The sequence below is a fragment of the Cornus florida genome, unplaced genomic scaffold, assembly GCF_030987335.1.
Source record: "Cornus florida cultivar Cherokee Brave unplaced genomic scaffold, ASM3098733v1 CherokeeBrave_3.0.0_Hap2_Chr02, whole genome shotgun sequence".
NCBI lineage: Eukaryota > Viridiplantae > Streptophyta > Magnoliopsida > Cornales > Cornaceae > Cornus > Cornus florida.
The window spans coordinates 92,932,612-92,947,066 of record NW_026775572.1 but is presented as its reverse complement, the minus strand read 5'-3'; the positions used below and the strand labels follow the sequence as shown (position 1 = coordinate 92,947,066).

The window sequence follows — 14,455 nt, the reverse complement described above, 5'->3', positions numbered from 1 at the left end:
AAAGTAGGGAAAAGACAAAAAGTGAATAGTGTCGAAAAATGAAAAATGCGGAACTGACTCGGTCCTCAAAGGAAGTTGTCAATCCACATAAAAGAGTCTCGGAAATCACTCCAGAGCACTCGAGACGACACTAATCGACAAGAAACCAAACTCAGAAGGGAAAAGACAACGGAAAAAATTTATCCGAAAAATCTGGGTCATTACAACCAAGTTATTCCTAGCTTGACTCAGGCTACTTGTTTATTATACAAATAGGCCGAGTTAGAGGTCAATTTTCAGGATTTGATAAACGAGTTGGTCCTAAACATTATTAATGTTAGCTTGCCTAAGCTCATAAATATGAGCTCGTGTAGCTCCTATATCTTCATAAATATTTGCTTATACTTATCAATATATTCACAAACATATGCTTATATAGGATCAGGAACATAAATTTGTATAGGCTCATATAAGTTCATAAATATGTCAAAGTGATCTTGAACACGAGCTTAAACCGAGTTCAAACGAAATTTGTTATTAATTATCAGAGTCTGAACTAAGCCCACAAACGAACTTTCAAGACTCCCCCCACCCCGGCGGCGAAAATTCTATTAAGTGTCCCTTCATTTTGTCATAGCTTCTACTTTACATTTTTTATTTTATACAAGGTAGAAAATTTCTTTTTATTCTTGAACCATGAACACTTTGATAACTAAATTTGTTGTGCAATAATTAAAAACAAAAAAGTAATGTTTGAAAGATTGTAAAAAACAAAAAGTAATGTTGTATGTTATATTGATTTTAAAAGGAAAAAAATGGCTACAGTTGTTCAGCTATGTAACAAAAACATAAAATAAAAATAATTTTTTCTTTTTTGCTTTTGAAATTGGGTCTTTTTTTTAATAACTAAACACATATGTGTAATTATAATTATGCAAAATGTAACAAATATTACCAATTTATTTATAGTTTCAAAATTTTTGTACTTTTAATATTAATAAGTATAGATATAATATAAATTGCACATTGATCAATGTATTTCTAAATAGGTCCACAAAAAAAAAAAAAAAAAAAATAGAAATTGCATTTTATAAGAGACCTTGAGTTAATCACGTAGTTTAGCTGGGCATGTCTTGGGTTTGCTCTCCATTGGTTACTAGTTCGAGTCTCCACAAGGTTACTCGGCTTATTCGGTTATTAACTTCAGGGCCGCTTTGTGGAATTAGTTGAGGAGCGCGCAAGTTCGCCTTGCCGTCCACGATTATAAAAATAAAAAGACAGAATTTAAAGAATTAATAAACTAAACTTACCCACACACTATATTCGGTTGGAAGGAAAAAAGAGCGGTCAAAGAAGCACCATAGAAGTGCTACATTCAAAGGTGATAACAGGTTGGATGATGGAGAGGGACTGTACGGATGTTATATCAAACGGTGCTGGGAGGTTGGATGATGGAGAGCACTGTACAAGTGCCACACCCAGTATCTCCTCTTATAGATTTTGGAGGGAAATGCAGTTACGCCTCTGTTTTTGTGCGTATAAACAAGATTCTCTCTCCTCATTTCACCAAATTTTCACTTTGAAACTCTGTCTGCAACTCTAGTTCGATTTCAGAAACAATCGGGAAATTAGGGCAAAACCGGTGATCGTCACTGTTTCTTCAAGTAAACTCTCTCTCTCCTCTCTCCTCTCTCTCTCTCTCCCTCTCTAAACACACGCTTCTACAGACACTTTCACAGACACGAATCATCTTCAATTTCAATTATATCTTCAATTTCTATTAAATCTTCAATTTCAATTTCAATTATAGTATCTTAGTTTTAATTTTTGTTAAGCTTGAGCTTTGTCAGATCCCTACGATCTCTTGATTGCTATGTATGTCTGAAGCTTGTGCGTGCACAGATATATAAGCTATGTAAGCATATATCTGTATTAAGCATACATAAATATATATGACATCTTCTATATGCATAGATCTGTATTAAGCTATGTAAGCCCTAGCGACTATATATATATATATATATATATATATATATATATATTCTATATGCATAGATCTGTATGAAATCTTCTATATATTTAGGATGATTTTCTGTAGAAACTATCTAGTTGTTTTGTGCTTCATTGAATCGTGGTCTGATATTCTGATTGTACGAGTTGCTAAAGAACTTGTGGCTTAATAGTATATGAAGTTGCTTTCGAATGTGCAAGATATATGTTCATTAGCAGTACAAATTACAATTTCTTAGGTTGCATAGATGGAATATTATACACTTGTGTAAACAATTGAAGCATTTGAAGATAGAATTCAGAGCTTGTGGCTTAATAGTATATAAAGATGGGTTTGAATGTGCGAGATATCTGTTCACCGTACAAATTACAATTTCATAGGTTGCATAGATCGAATATTATACACTTGTGTAAACGATTGAAGCATTTGAAGATAGAATTCACAACTTTAGAGATGAAATTATCATCTACATAATTGAAGAATTTAGTAGTTGATCTTAAATGATCAAACAGTTAATATGCTTTGCGATCTTGAGCATCCTTTATTTCTGTGGAATTGGTGAGGAAAACTGTATTTTATTGACCCTGTTTGCATATGGGAGTTTTGATGTGGATGTGTTATGAATAGTTATCAAAGAGTAGAGTGGTATTCTATTGTCTAGTCTTGTGGAATTCTATGATAGTTTTATGGACTATGTTGTTCTGCCGGCACAGACAGATAAGTGGCAACAAATTGGTCCAACTTTTATAGAGAGTTTGTAATTATGTATAAAGTAGCCATCCCTTCTCTGCAATAGTATCTCATATCTTGAGAGATGGTGTTAATTGTGTTGAACATTTGCTAGAATTTCTCTGCTTCACAATAGGAGTACCCCCTTAACTCATCTTTGGGGACTTTGTTGAGCATGATTACTTTGTGGACTTAATAATCAAGTGTGAGTTATTCTTTTTGGTATTGAATTGACAGTAGAAATTAGATATTTCTTGTGCATGTATTCATTCTTTGGTCAACCCTTGAGGAAGACTACCAACTAGGGGGTGACAAGACTGTATGGGAAACAGAAACTATTAATAGTTTTAGTTTTTTACTATATTCAGGTGCTACAGAAACCATTAACCATAATATTTTTAGATGCTCCTGTTGGAAAACATATTATGCAACTTGTTATATTTATAAGCTCGTGTGAAGTGGCTCTGAAGTAGGTTGGGTCCACAGGAAATATAAGGATAAAACTATTGTTGTTTAACTGATTCTGGATTTCACAGTTAGTGTATGCCATAGTTGGAACAAATAAATCACAGAGCTACGAATAATACTAGTAATGAAAAAATGTTGTTCAAGTGATATTGGCTATGAAAGCTTCTGCCATCTTTGGAACAAATAAATTGCAAAGTTATGAATAATAGTAGTAATAAAAGCTCCAGGGTGCTTACTTATCAAAAAAAAAAAATGCTCCAGGGTGCTTTACAGGATTAAGGAGGAAGTCAGAGCTAGACGGTCATCATGATCAGAACTAGGAAATAGGTTTTAGTTGGAAACTACCTATGACTTGGTTTAGAATGTAGTTTATGTTGACTTTGGAGATAGTTGTCATCGTTTCTTTGGTTCATTGTTGGTTGCCAATGTAGCTTTATTGGAGATATGTATATCGATGTTTGTCTTTTATTGTCCAGATGTGCTGTTTGTTTTTTCTATAGGATGTGCTCTCTTCTGCTTTATACTTATATATATTTTATGTTTATTTTCTTCATTGTTGTTACCTACCAAAAGAAAAAGAACATTTAGAAAAAAGAAAAAGGAAGAGATAGTTCTAAAACTTGAAGTAAGTGCATTCGACGATAGTTGATTAGATTTCAACAACCATCAGACTGAACTGTGATACTTTATTATTAATTTTCTCCTCCTATTCCCATTTTGGTGTTTTTATATCTCCAACCATTAATCTTTGTTGTTTATAAGTTATTTCTATTATTCAAGTTACACATGACTTTCGATGTTAGAAGCTCTGTTAAACTCATACAGTGTACAAAGAAGGATCTGTTTTCCCATTGCTGCGTGATGAATTTAAGTTTTGAGGTTCTTCCACAGGCAAACTAGTCATAAAATGGCTGAAAAAGGCTACTAACATTTGAGTCAGGGAATTGTTATTATTTCTTATGATAAATCAGGTGAATTATTTTATAAAGTTAATTGAATTATTTGTTAGTTGTGTTCACTTAAAGATGCATTCCATCGGCATGGAATAAAATAGAAGGAAAAAAAAGTGAAGGAAAAACTGTGGACGCACAAAGAAATAATGTTTCTTATAAATAGAAAAGAAGGTGAAGCAAAAACAGAGGATGCACCAAGAAAAGAAACAGTGTAGTGACTCAGTAACGAGTTTCTTTTGGTGCTTAGCATCTTGCTTAGTAAGACTTGTAAGATATTTTGGAGGCTATGTGGGCAATGGTAAATAAAGAAGGATGAAATAGGAACACTGGTATGTATAATGCGATAATGAAGTTATTAATAACCATGCAACTTTTGGAGTTTTGATTTCTATAGTGATTGGCTAAAGAAAATGTAAAATATTTTGCAGCAGAAGGAATAAAATGAGATTTTTGGGTTTACCGTTTTGTAAGCTGTGTATGTTAGAAATGAAAAGGGAAAAAGGAAATTTATTCTTTGTTGGATCCAAGAAATTCCAAAAACTAATTTTTAGAAATTTCTTATTTTTTATTTTTCCTTTTCAATTTAGTCCATCCATGACTACCTTTGGCATGTCTAGCACTGAAAACTTTGTTCAGGACTGAGAGTTTCGATATTATGGATGACCACTCATTGCATTTATGGCTTTTAAGTTCTGGTCAAATGTCCCTCCTAATTTTCTCCATTTGGCACGTCTGGTTTCAGTTCTTTTTGTACTTGTAATGGTTAAAATTTTGGAAGTTTCTGAGTTAATTTGTTTTATCATTAGTTATTTTCTTTCTTCCCAATGCAGATTTCTGGTTTGCAAATTCTTGATTTATTTGTATTTCATGACTATCAACTGTCCTATTTTGAGGGTTAGCTTGATTATTTGTTAACACATCCATTTATTTTCCCTTGTTAATTGATCGTTTATTAGAACTCCATTTTCCAGTTTTACAGCTCAAAAACTTCAGATTTCCTTCGGTGTCGGTCCTGCTTGACCTAATAAATGGACTCTAAGGTAAGGTTTCTTACTTCTAATTTATTTTGATGCTACTCCAAGTCTCCTTGAATGGTTGTTCATGCTGTTGGATTTGCAGTATCAGCTGATTGAGAAGATTGGAGAAGGCGGATTTGGTGTGGTTTACAAGTGCCGTGAACGCGCGACCAATAAAACTGTAGCTATGAAGAGGATTATCTTTATAGATCAAGATGAAGGTGTCCCCAGTTCAGTAATAAGAGAAATCTCACTTTTGCAGGAACTGAATCATGGCAATATAATCAGGTAATGCTAGTTTACTGTATGAGATGAAAGAGTAATGTTTAAAAGTTTGATAGTTTTTCCTCTTATTGCCACATCTTTTTCTCTTTTTTCCATTGATATTTGGTCCAGAAAGTTATGGAATCTTAGTGCAAGTTACAGGACTCGACATTTTCTCTCTCTCAACCAATAAAAAAGAAAAAAAAAAACACTTGAAAACCAAATTACGTCCTAATATTTCTAGGAAATGAGGAGATGGATTCGCTACACTATCGCTTGGAAACTACCTTCTCCTTTTCTATATTAAGAATTGGTGAATTAATTGTTGATTTCTTTTGGAAGTTTTGAAACGTCCACCTAACGCAGAGAATGAATTTGTCTTGTATAATGTCGTTTTACTAATATAATTACATTTTCTTTCCTAATGACACAATTTATCATGAAATGCAAAACTTAGTAGAGCCCCATGCTAAGGAATAAATAAGAGGTATTATTGATGCCATAATATTTCTTGCTTATGGATTCTTAGGATACACTTGGTTTGTGTTGATGGTTGCTCCATTGTATGCCACCTGCCATGCAACAGCAATATTGTATGAAAAATTAATTATGTCTTCCAGTTATCATCTTAACATGATTAGTACTCAAAATGCAAAGTACCTAAGTACCTTTAATGGTTCTTTTTTCTTTTCCTTTCTTTTTGTTGACTTAGAGGGGAGTCCTCGCCTTTTGGGTTGGATCATTCTCCTTCTGACACGTCGCAGGCCCCAATGAGTAGTACTGTGAGGCGTCGAACCCAGGACCTCGGCCCCATGAGTCATGTTTTTGGTCAACAATTCCACCCCCTTGGGGTTACCTTTAATGATGTTTGTGTGTTCTATAAGCAGAGATTTGTAGCCAATAACTATTAGATTATGTATAAACGGTTTTGAACTTAATTCAACTTAACATAAACTTAATTTCAACATGTCTTTAGATATTATATATATATATATATATATATTTGTCAGGTGCTCAGGTCTATCTGATGGCAGATCATTCATAGAATCATAGGCATTCATATCTGCTCTCACCTCCTCAATCCAAGTTTTTTGCCCCTTGTGTTGTTCTTTTGGTTGTCGTGTACTTGAATAAAACCAGTCTCACATATTTGTGCATTCTGTTACTGTTTGTTACATGTTGCACCTCCATCTTAGATGACTTTTCTTGTCTTCCGTTTGATGGTTACCTCCTCTAACTTCTTGAGTATGCCATTTTTTTTTTTTCGGTTACGAATATTATTGAGTCTATGAAGTGTAAAAACCTCAGATTATAAAATGATTTTTGGCCATCTATTTTCCGTATCCTTCAGATAGAAATTATCAAAAAAAAATACATGCTCAATATTTTGATTGAGCATGTATGAAGTGCCAAAATCAAATATTATTAAACCAAGTTAATTTTTTTGCCAACAGTGAAGTATTACTTTAATTGAGAGACTAATCACATAACTTAATTGCTTACATTTAAATCGCCAGATTAGTTTTCTCATGCTAATATATCATTTATTGCAACACTACATTCGTGGGACTAGGCATTTGTGCTGTTTCCAGAGTGAAAGGTTTGGTTCCATGCTTGTCCTGAAATGCTAGGACTGATTATGCATATGCATATGCAATGCAAGATTTTGATTTAGTTATGAATAATATTTCTAATCTAGGGAGTACTTTCTTTTTGGTTTTAAAAAAAATTATTTTAGTTGCAATATAAACCTTTCTTTACATGGTTGAACATCTTCTTTTTGAAAATTAAAATTTGAAATGACATCAACAATTATAAAAAGAAAATTTCCTGATCCTTTATTCTTTTTTAGAGAAGTGATACACGTATCAAATACGAAGTAAGAAAATGTCGTTTGGCTTATCTTTTTCTCGGGACTCCTTTCTTTTGACTCTGGCTACAACATTTATTCTGTCATCACAACACTTCATCCCGGACCTCGAACATTGCTGCTTCAACAGCATCTTGCCTGACTCCTTCACCTGATCCAGCCAATCTCTCCTGCCTTAATGGTTCATCCACTAATATCCATGCAGTTATGCACTCGATCAAGAACATCAAACCAGTACAAGAATTGCTTGTAATTGTCTTGACAATTGTCGATTTTATGAAAGGGCAAAACATGGACTCCTTCTATGAAGATCTATGTTTTTTTCTTTTTCCTTTCAAATCTTCTTGATTCTTTGCATATTACATTTCAGAAAATGATTATTATAATAGGGGACATAGATGTTGAAACTCGTGGAGGTACAATCTCCCTAAAACATATACTTTCATTTTGTAATGGTGCAAAGATGAAAACGTAGCAAGATTAGGTTTTCAAAAATGTGAGGGAGAAATTAGGTGTGGCACCTGTTAGTGACAAGATTAAAAAGAGTATACTTAGGTGGTATGGACATATACACAGAAGATCTATATATGCACCGGTGAGGAGAGGAAGGATAATTTTCACAAAGGGTAGGAGGCAAAGAGGGTACCCGAAATTATCATGAGATGAAATCATAAGAAATGACTTTAAAAAGTTAAATATTAGAGGAGAGATGTCTTGTACTAGAAAAGAATGGAGAAAGAGAATCCATGTATTCATATGGGAATAAGGCAAGGATGATGATGATTAGGGTTTTCCTTTTTCAGTGGAGATCCGAATCCAACTGTTGTTGGACAAATTCATCAAAACCTCACCATTGTTCTTATTTTATAGGATCATTTTTTTTTGCGATCGGATTTTTTTTTTTTTTTTTCCCATATAATAAATGAATAAACAAATTTATCCTAAATTATCAACATAGAATAGCCACGTAATTCATCATATAAATCACAAATTTTATTTTGTTGTCTTTATCATTTTCCTTCTTTTTGTTCATTTTCCTCAATTACCCATTGAAGCTTGCAGCTAGTCTCATAAATTTTAACCCTTGAGAATGAGGTAACTCCAGAACTATTCTTGTTTTCCTTTCAGCATAGTGAGTGATGGCAATAAATGTTGCTAGTTTTTAGTCCTTGGATAATTTATTTTAGTTTTTGCTTTATTTCTCTTTTCTTCTCTTGGGGCACTTCGAATGTGTATGCTTGTGTTGTTATGAGCCCCATGTTTGGTGAATTAATCACAATTCTCAAAGGCAAAATTATGACTCACAAGGGGTGTATGGTCCCATTGTGCCTTTATAGAACTAGAAATGAAAGATTATAAATCTAGAAAATAAAAGGCTTCATCATTTTCTGTAATAATCATTACATCTGAGGTGATGGATGTATTCCTAAGAATGCTATCTAGTATCTAGAACTCAATGGGGCCATTTAGTTCATGTGGGACTTTTATGGCTTATCAGAAAAATAATAATAATCATCTTTGAAATGGTGTTTATACAATGATTTATATTTTTCGTGGGTATTATTTGTGATATATTATTCTTGATAGTTGTGTATCATACAGTACAACGTATCACTTGTATTTCTAGTATTTGTAATAGCAGAATGAAGATGAGACATCAGATGCCTACTTCCACTGAGGCAGACATTGCTGGATTTGTTTTTTGGCATTTTATGCTATATCACACTTCTAAAAATACTTGTACCAAAATGAATATATTAAGGAGGGCTAACTTTCCATTCTCTTTTAATTGTTGTTCTGGTTGATGGATGTATGTAGAACTTGATTGTCTCATGAGTATAGTGCATCCTTAGTTCAAAAAGGCCCTTATCTATTTAATATACATTAAAAATTTATTGGTTGCAAATACTAGTAAATCTCTTATGTTTGATTTATCTGCTATATATCTTTCTATTAACTTTCTTAATTTCTTGAACTTCTGACAACATGTAAAGCATCCTAATTTTTTGAATTTCTATATATATATATAATAATGTGTGTGGAACTTTGGAAACAGGTTACTTGAGGTAATAAACAATTGGGCAGGCGTGGATCTCATTTTTGAGTATCTGGACCTTGATCTATCAAAGTTCATTGCATCTTATCCTGAGGTTGCAAAGGATCGACAAAAAATAAAGGTGGGTGAGAGCCTTTTGGATGTATTTCCATAAATTGGTTACTTATGTCTGTAGCTTAAAAATAAAGCTAAACTGGTGCATTGATGAAATGGTATAGATGTTTACGGCCTTCTCTTTTCACTTTTACAGATTGATAAACTTTTCTTTATTGTATAAATATTTTTTATTTGACACTAGCACGTTTCTATTGTTGTGACATGATAACGCTTGAGGTGGTTTACTTATAAATTTCACGTTAATGATATTTTCAATTTTGTATGGTCTGATAAAATTGAGTGGTAATATGTGAATAAAGTAGAATGAAGGTTATTTCTTTAAAACTGTGTGGGATAGATGGAGGATTCAACACCCTGAAGTGGGCTGGTACACAGTGTGTTGGAATGGATCCAGACCTAGAGCATCATTGGTTTGTTATCTTGCAGTCCAAAATAAGTTGTTGTCTTATGCGAATTTGAAAAAAAGGGGAATGCTGATGGTGGCCATATGCCATAACTGTATGCTTGCTGAGGATGATTTAGACCACCTGTTTATCACATGTACTCTAGCACAGGCTGTTTGGCATTGGTTGTCTACCCTGCTTGGATGGAACATGCCTCGATTCTCTACATTAGACCAGCTCGTTGCCTGGTTTGTGCAACATAGGATTAAACACAAGGCTCAATAACTTATTTGTGCTACAACTATATGGTATTTATGGGATGAGAGGAACAAGAGACTACACCAGGAGCAATAAATAACTGCTTTACACATTGCTCAAGCTATCTGTGGAGAGGTTCTGCTACTCTCAGACATGGAGTTAGGGGAACTCAGATCCTACTCTATGCATGATTAACTTATAGTCCTAAGTTATTTTGCAAGTATGTTTGCTGTGGTTATAGCTTGTTGGCCAAGGGTATGCCCTTGTTGATAATTGTACTCTTTTTTTTATATCTATAAAAAAAATTCCATATTTACCCAGGAAAAAAAACAAAGTAGAATGAAGGACACTGACGGAAACTCCATACAGTTTTCGAAATACTCCTGTTTATCTTTCTTATTTTTTTTATCATTTTATTATTATTATTATTATTATATATATAGAGTTATATATTTTGTTTGTCTGCAGTTACTTTAGATAGTTAGTTGAGATGACAATGACGATTACCTTCGAACATGATCTCTCTGCAGGGTTTTCTCTCTCAGATTCTCTGTGGTGTTGCTTATTGTCATTCTCATAAAATACTCCATCGGGATTTGAAACCTGATAATTTGCTGATAGACGGCAGCAACAGTGTAGTGAAGATTGCTGACTTTGGATTGGCCAGGGCATTTGGTGTTCCTCTTAGGAACTACACTGGCAAGGTATGTCACTGCTCATTACCATTATCCTTGTATTTGTCCTTTTTGTATACCTGATTGCTTTGGAAACAACTTTTCACTTGCCACTGGGATATGTAGGCTTGAAAATTGCACAATTTGAATACCGCAACTTAAGAGACATTTAGATGTGCCTTTTTTTTTGTTTGTTTGTTTGTTTGTTTGTTTTTTTTAATTTTTTTTTTTTTATGTATAAAAATAACGAAATAATTGTTCCCCCAAAAAAGAAAGTATCTTTAGTGTGGGATGGGGAACACTGAGCAATTTCTAGATTGCCCCTTGGGGACATTTCTAGATTGCCCCTTGGGGACATTTGGACATTACTTTGTATAAAATTGTTATTCTTCCTGAATGTTGCTCTGGAAGTCGAGATCAAGCTGAATGGGGTTGGCTGAGTGGCGTAATTTGTTCTTCCACTTAGAAAACAAATATGTTTATTGTCTTTGTGAAGCATTGATACTCTATTATTGTATAACTAGTTGAATAAAAAATGATTATTCTCCCGAGTCCTGACTGTGGGCATAGCAAGCGAGAGAAATTTGGGAAGTTCTCCTTTAGGTGTCTTTTGTAAACCCACAGTAGTCAGAAAAGTGACATTCGAATATTAATTTCGTATAACTGGTATCATTCTTTCTCAATGTTGTGTGGATGATAAGAGAAAAATGATCGTAGCATTTCTTGCCTGCTTTCATTTCTTTCTCTTCTCTTATTTCCAGCAGCTTCTTTCTAGTTGCTCTGGAACAATTAGGAGATTCTCTAGAAGAAATATGGGGTTCTGCTTCTGGGGTCAACATGCTATTGGGTGGTGGACTGAGTACACTTTAGAGGTTGTGATTCGTCCCTTACTAGGAAAGGAAGTCCCTTGCAAATGTAATGTTGAGCAATCAAGTAGTTTGTTTTGATCACTTCTCGAGAAACATTATACTCTTTTACAAGGAAACTATTCAAGCATGAGTCAACTTGTTTATCACATTGTCTATGATTTTCATACTTTTGAAGTGCACTCCAGGTTGCAACTTTAGCATACAAGGCACCCGAACTCCTGCTTGGTGCCAATTACTCCACTCCGGTTGATATGTGGTCTGTGGGGTGTATATTTGCTGAGATGGTGACTGGTCAGCCTCTGTTCCAAGCACAATCTGAATTTAATGTATTGATGGAAATATTCAGGTGCTATATAGCTCATACAAACCGATTTTATGTGCATATTCATTTTCCATGTCAAGTTCATTCAGTCATATTGACTTTTGCATTCCTGTATGAAGAATGTTTGGTGTGCCAACTGAAGCAACCTGGCCTGGAGTGACTTCATTATATGTCTACATTACTAAAATGATCGCGGTAATAGAGGATTTTGAGCTTGCTTTGTCTCTTTGATGTTCTTGTCGCAGAATATATCTTAAAAACGGCACTGTCCTCACCAATTGTTTCTCTTACTGCCGACAGTTCCCCACTATTGTCACACGAAACCTTGCAACCGAGGCCACTGGAGTTGGAGCTGTTGGATTGGATCTTCTTTCAGTAAGTTGTGATTTTGCTATATATATATATGTATACCTTAGTCTGTTTCTGATACATCACAAGGAGTTTCTGGTTCTAATCATTATAAAGGATTTGAGGATCACCACCACTCACATTAAATTTAGCTATCTAGTTTTAAAATGTCACTGCATTTTGAAAGCGAGTGAATATATATAACATATAAATTTTATCTGTTGTTTTTATGCAGAAAATGCTGATCTTGGATCCAAGTAGAAGGATTACTGCTTCTGATGCACTTCAGCATGCATACTTCCGTAATTGAGCTCCGAATGGTTGGATGGTTCGTTCATCCATGTACTCTCTGCATCTATGGAACTCGATTCTTCTTTTCCCCTCCACTATTAAAACTGCGTACATAACTTGCACTCGTTACTGCTGTTCTACTGAAACTGTTACGATAACAAGGTCTTGAATCTCACCAAAAAGTAGGTGGAATATCATCTCTCCTTGTTTGGTTGTGTGGAAATATTATGACACCAGAGGTGGAGGGTATTGTTGCTAATGCTTGGTTTCGGCTTTTATATCTTTTTTTGCCACAAATTTACCGAGCCGTAGTCATCTTCAATGTGCTTTGTAGTGGTGACAAAGCCGGTCTCTCCCTGATATTTGCCTCTCCCAGGTAAATGGACATAAATGGGGGGTCTCATGAATGAGAGACTACTACTTTGTGCTTTCATCTATTTGTCTTGCTTTTATCTTTTTCCTTTACCAGTGATGGTGTTCATCAGAGTTAGAGAATCTTATAAGCAGCTTAACGAGGCTAATTGGAGCCCTTGGGAAAACAGGAATGTTATGTTTGGGTGCACCAAAATTCGGTGACGCTAAACATGAGAATTTGTCCGTTTATACGTCTAAAAACCAAACGAGTCATGAGAATGCAGATTGATTATGAATGAATTGCTTATTACAAAGAAAATTAAACTTTATGCACATTTAACTATATATGTGTTGTGAGAAATTGGCTTACATTTATCTTCCAAAATTGAATGCTTTGTTCCTCCCTAAACCAAATGGGTTTGCTCACAATTGATCAAAATTGATCAGAAATGTGATTACGAAGGCTGATTTACTGAAGCAAAAGCCAAGCACCAAATCAACCTCAAATTCCCAACTTTTGAAATTACTATAGGGGGCAGCTTCCAACCTTAGTTTTGTCCTCCCTTCGTAACTGTCACTGATTGGCAAAAGATTTTGCTTAATTTTAGAACTCCGATCACGGAATTACCATCGGAGAGTTTTTTGGTGGGCACCGCACCGGTGTTTATCAAAGGTTACATTTTTTTTGCGAGAAATGATGTCGATTTATTTATTTATTTTTTTGGTAATATGATTTATTGTGAACCATTCATACGTTTGATAAACTAAATTAATCCAATATTTTAAAAGAAAAAGTAATGTTTAGAAGATTGTAAAAAAAAAAAAAAAAAAAAGGTTATATATTATATTAATTTTAGAAATTTTTTGCTGCAGTTGTTCAGTTATGGTAACAAAAACAAATAAAAAGGACTTTTTTCACTTTTGGTATTTGATTTTTTCTTTTTCTTTTTTCCTTTTCTTTTTATCTTTTCTTAAATTTTTAAATGAATCATATAGCATGTATTTATACAAAATGTAAAAAATCTTACCGAACATTTTTATTGTCATTATGCCATTTTAAATCACTTTGCATAGGAACTCTATATATTTATAATAATAATGTACATGTACTTTGATCAATATATTCTAATTAAGTCCACAAAAAAGAATAATAAAAATTGAATATTAAAAAAAAAAAAAAAATCATAAACAAAAGACGATTTTTTTTTTTTTTTTTTTCCTAAATGGAGGAAATTTTATCATAAATATGAACAATAATGTACATAAAACTCAAAGGGGCATACCCCTATCAAAAACAACCCAAAGCAACAACAAAACAATTCTGACTTCACCTGTGCTAGAAAAACATAAAAATTGTATCATGTAAATTTAAGCCTAAAATATCTTCAACCTCCCAAATAATACTTGTAGCAATCTTATTTGCATTGGAAGACTTATCATAATGAAATCTTTCATTCATCTCCTTCCAAATGAAGTAGAGGATAGATGTGAAC

The 14,455-nt window shown here is 33.7% G+C and overlaps 1 protein-coding gene across 1 annotated transcript; it reads left to right on the top strand.

Annotated features, from left to right (window-relative positions):
• The first annotated feature begins 1,377 nt into the window (after positions 1–1,377).
• Positions 1,378–13,264, top strand: LOC132295475 (cell division control protein 2 homolog 2-like). Its single transcript, XM_059793756.1, has 9 exons — positions 1,378–1,643; positions 5,112–5,180; positions 5,260–5,444; positions 9,347–9,467; positions 10,635–10,808; positions 11,833–11,993; positions 12,089–12,164; positions 12,270–12,344; positions 12,553–13,264. Exons 2-9 carry the CDS (start codon positions 5,169–5,171, stop codon positions 12,625–12,627), a joined length of 879 nt encoding a protein of 292 aa, XP_059649739.1. The 5' UTR covers positions 1,378–1,643; positions 5,112–5,168; the 3' UTR covers positions 12,628–13,264.
• Positions 13,265–14,455: the final 1,191 nt, after the last annotated feature.

Excerpts from the sequence above, each read along its gene's own strand:
- LOC132295475 (XM_059793756.1), top strand. Across the intron at positions 5,445-9,346 it reads AATCATGGCAATATAATCAG|GTTACTTGAGGTAATAAACA; the intron begins GTAATGCTAGTT and ends CTTTGGAAACAG. Across the intron at positions 10,809-11,832 it reads TTAGGAACTACACTGGCAAG|GTTGCAACTTTAGCATACAA; the intron begins GTATGTCACTGC and ends AGTGCACTCCAG.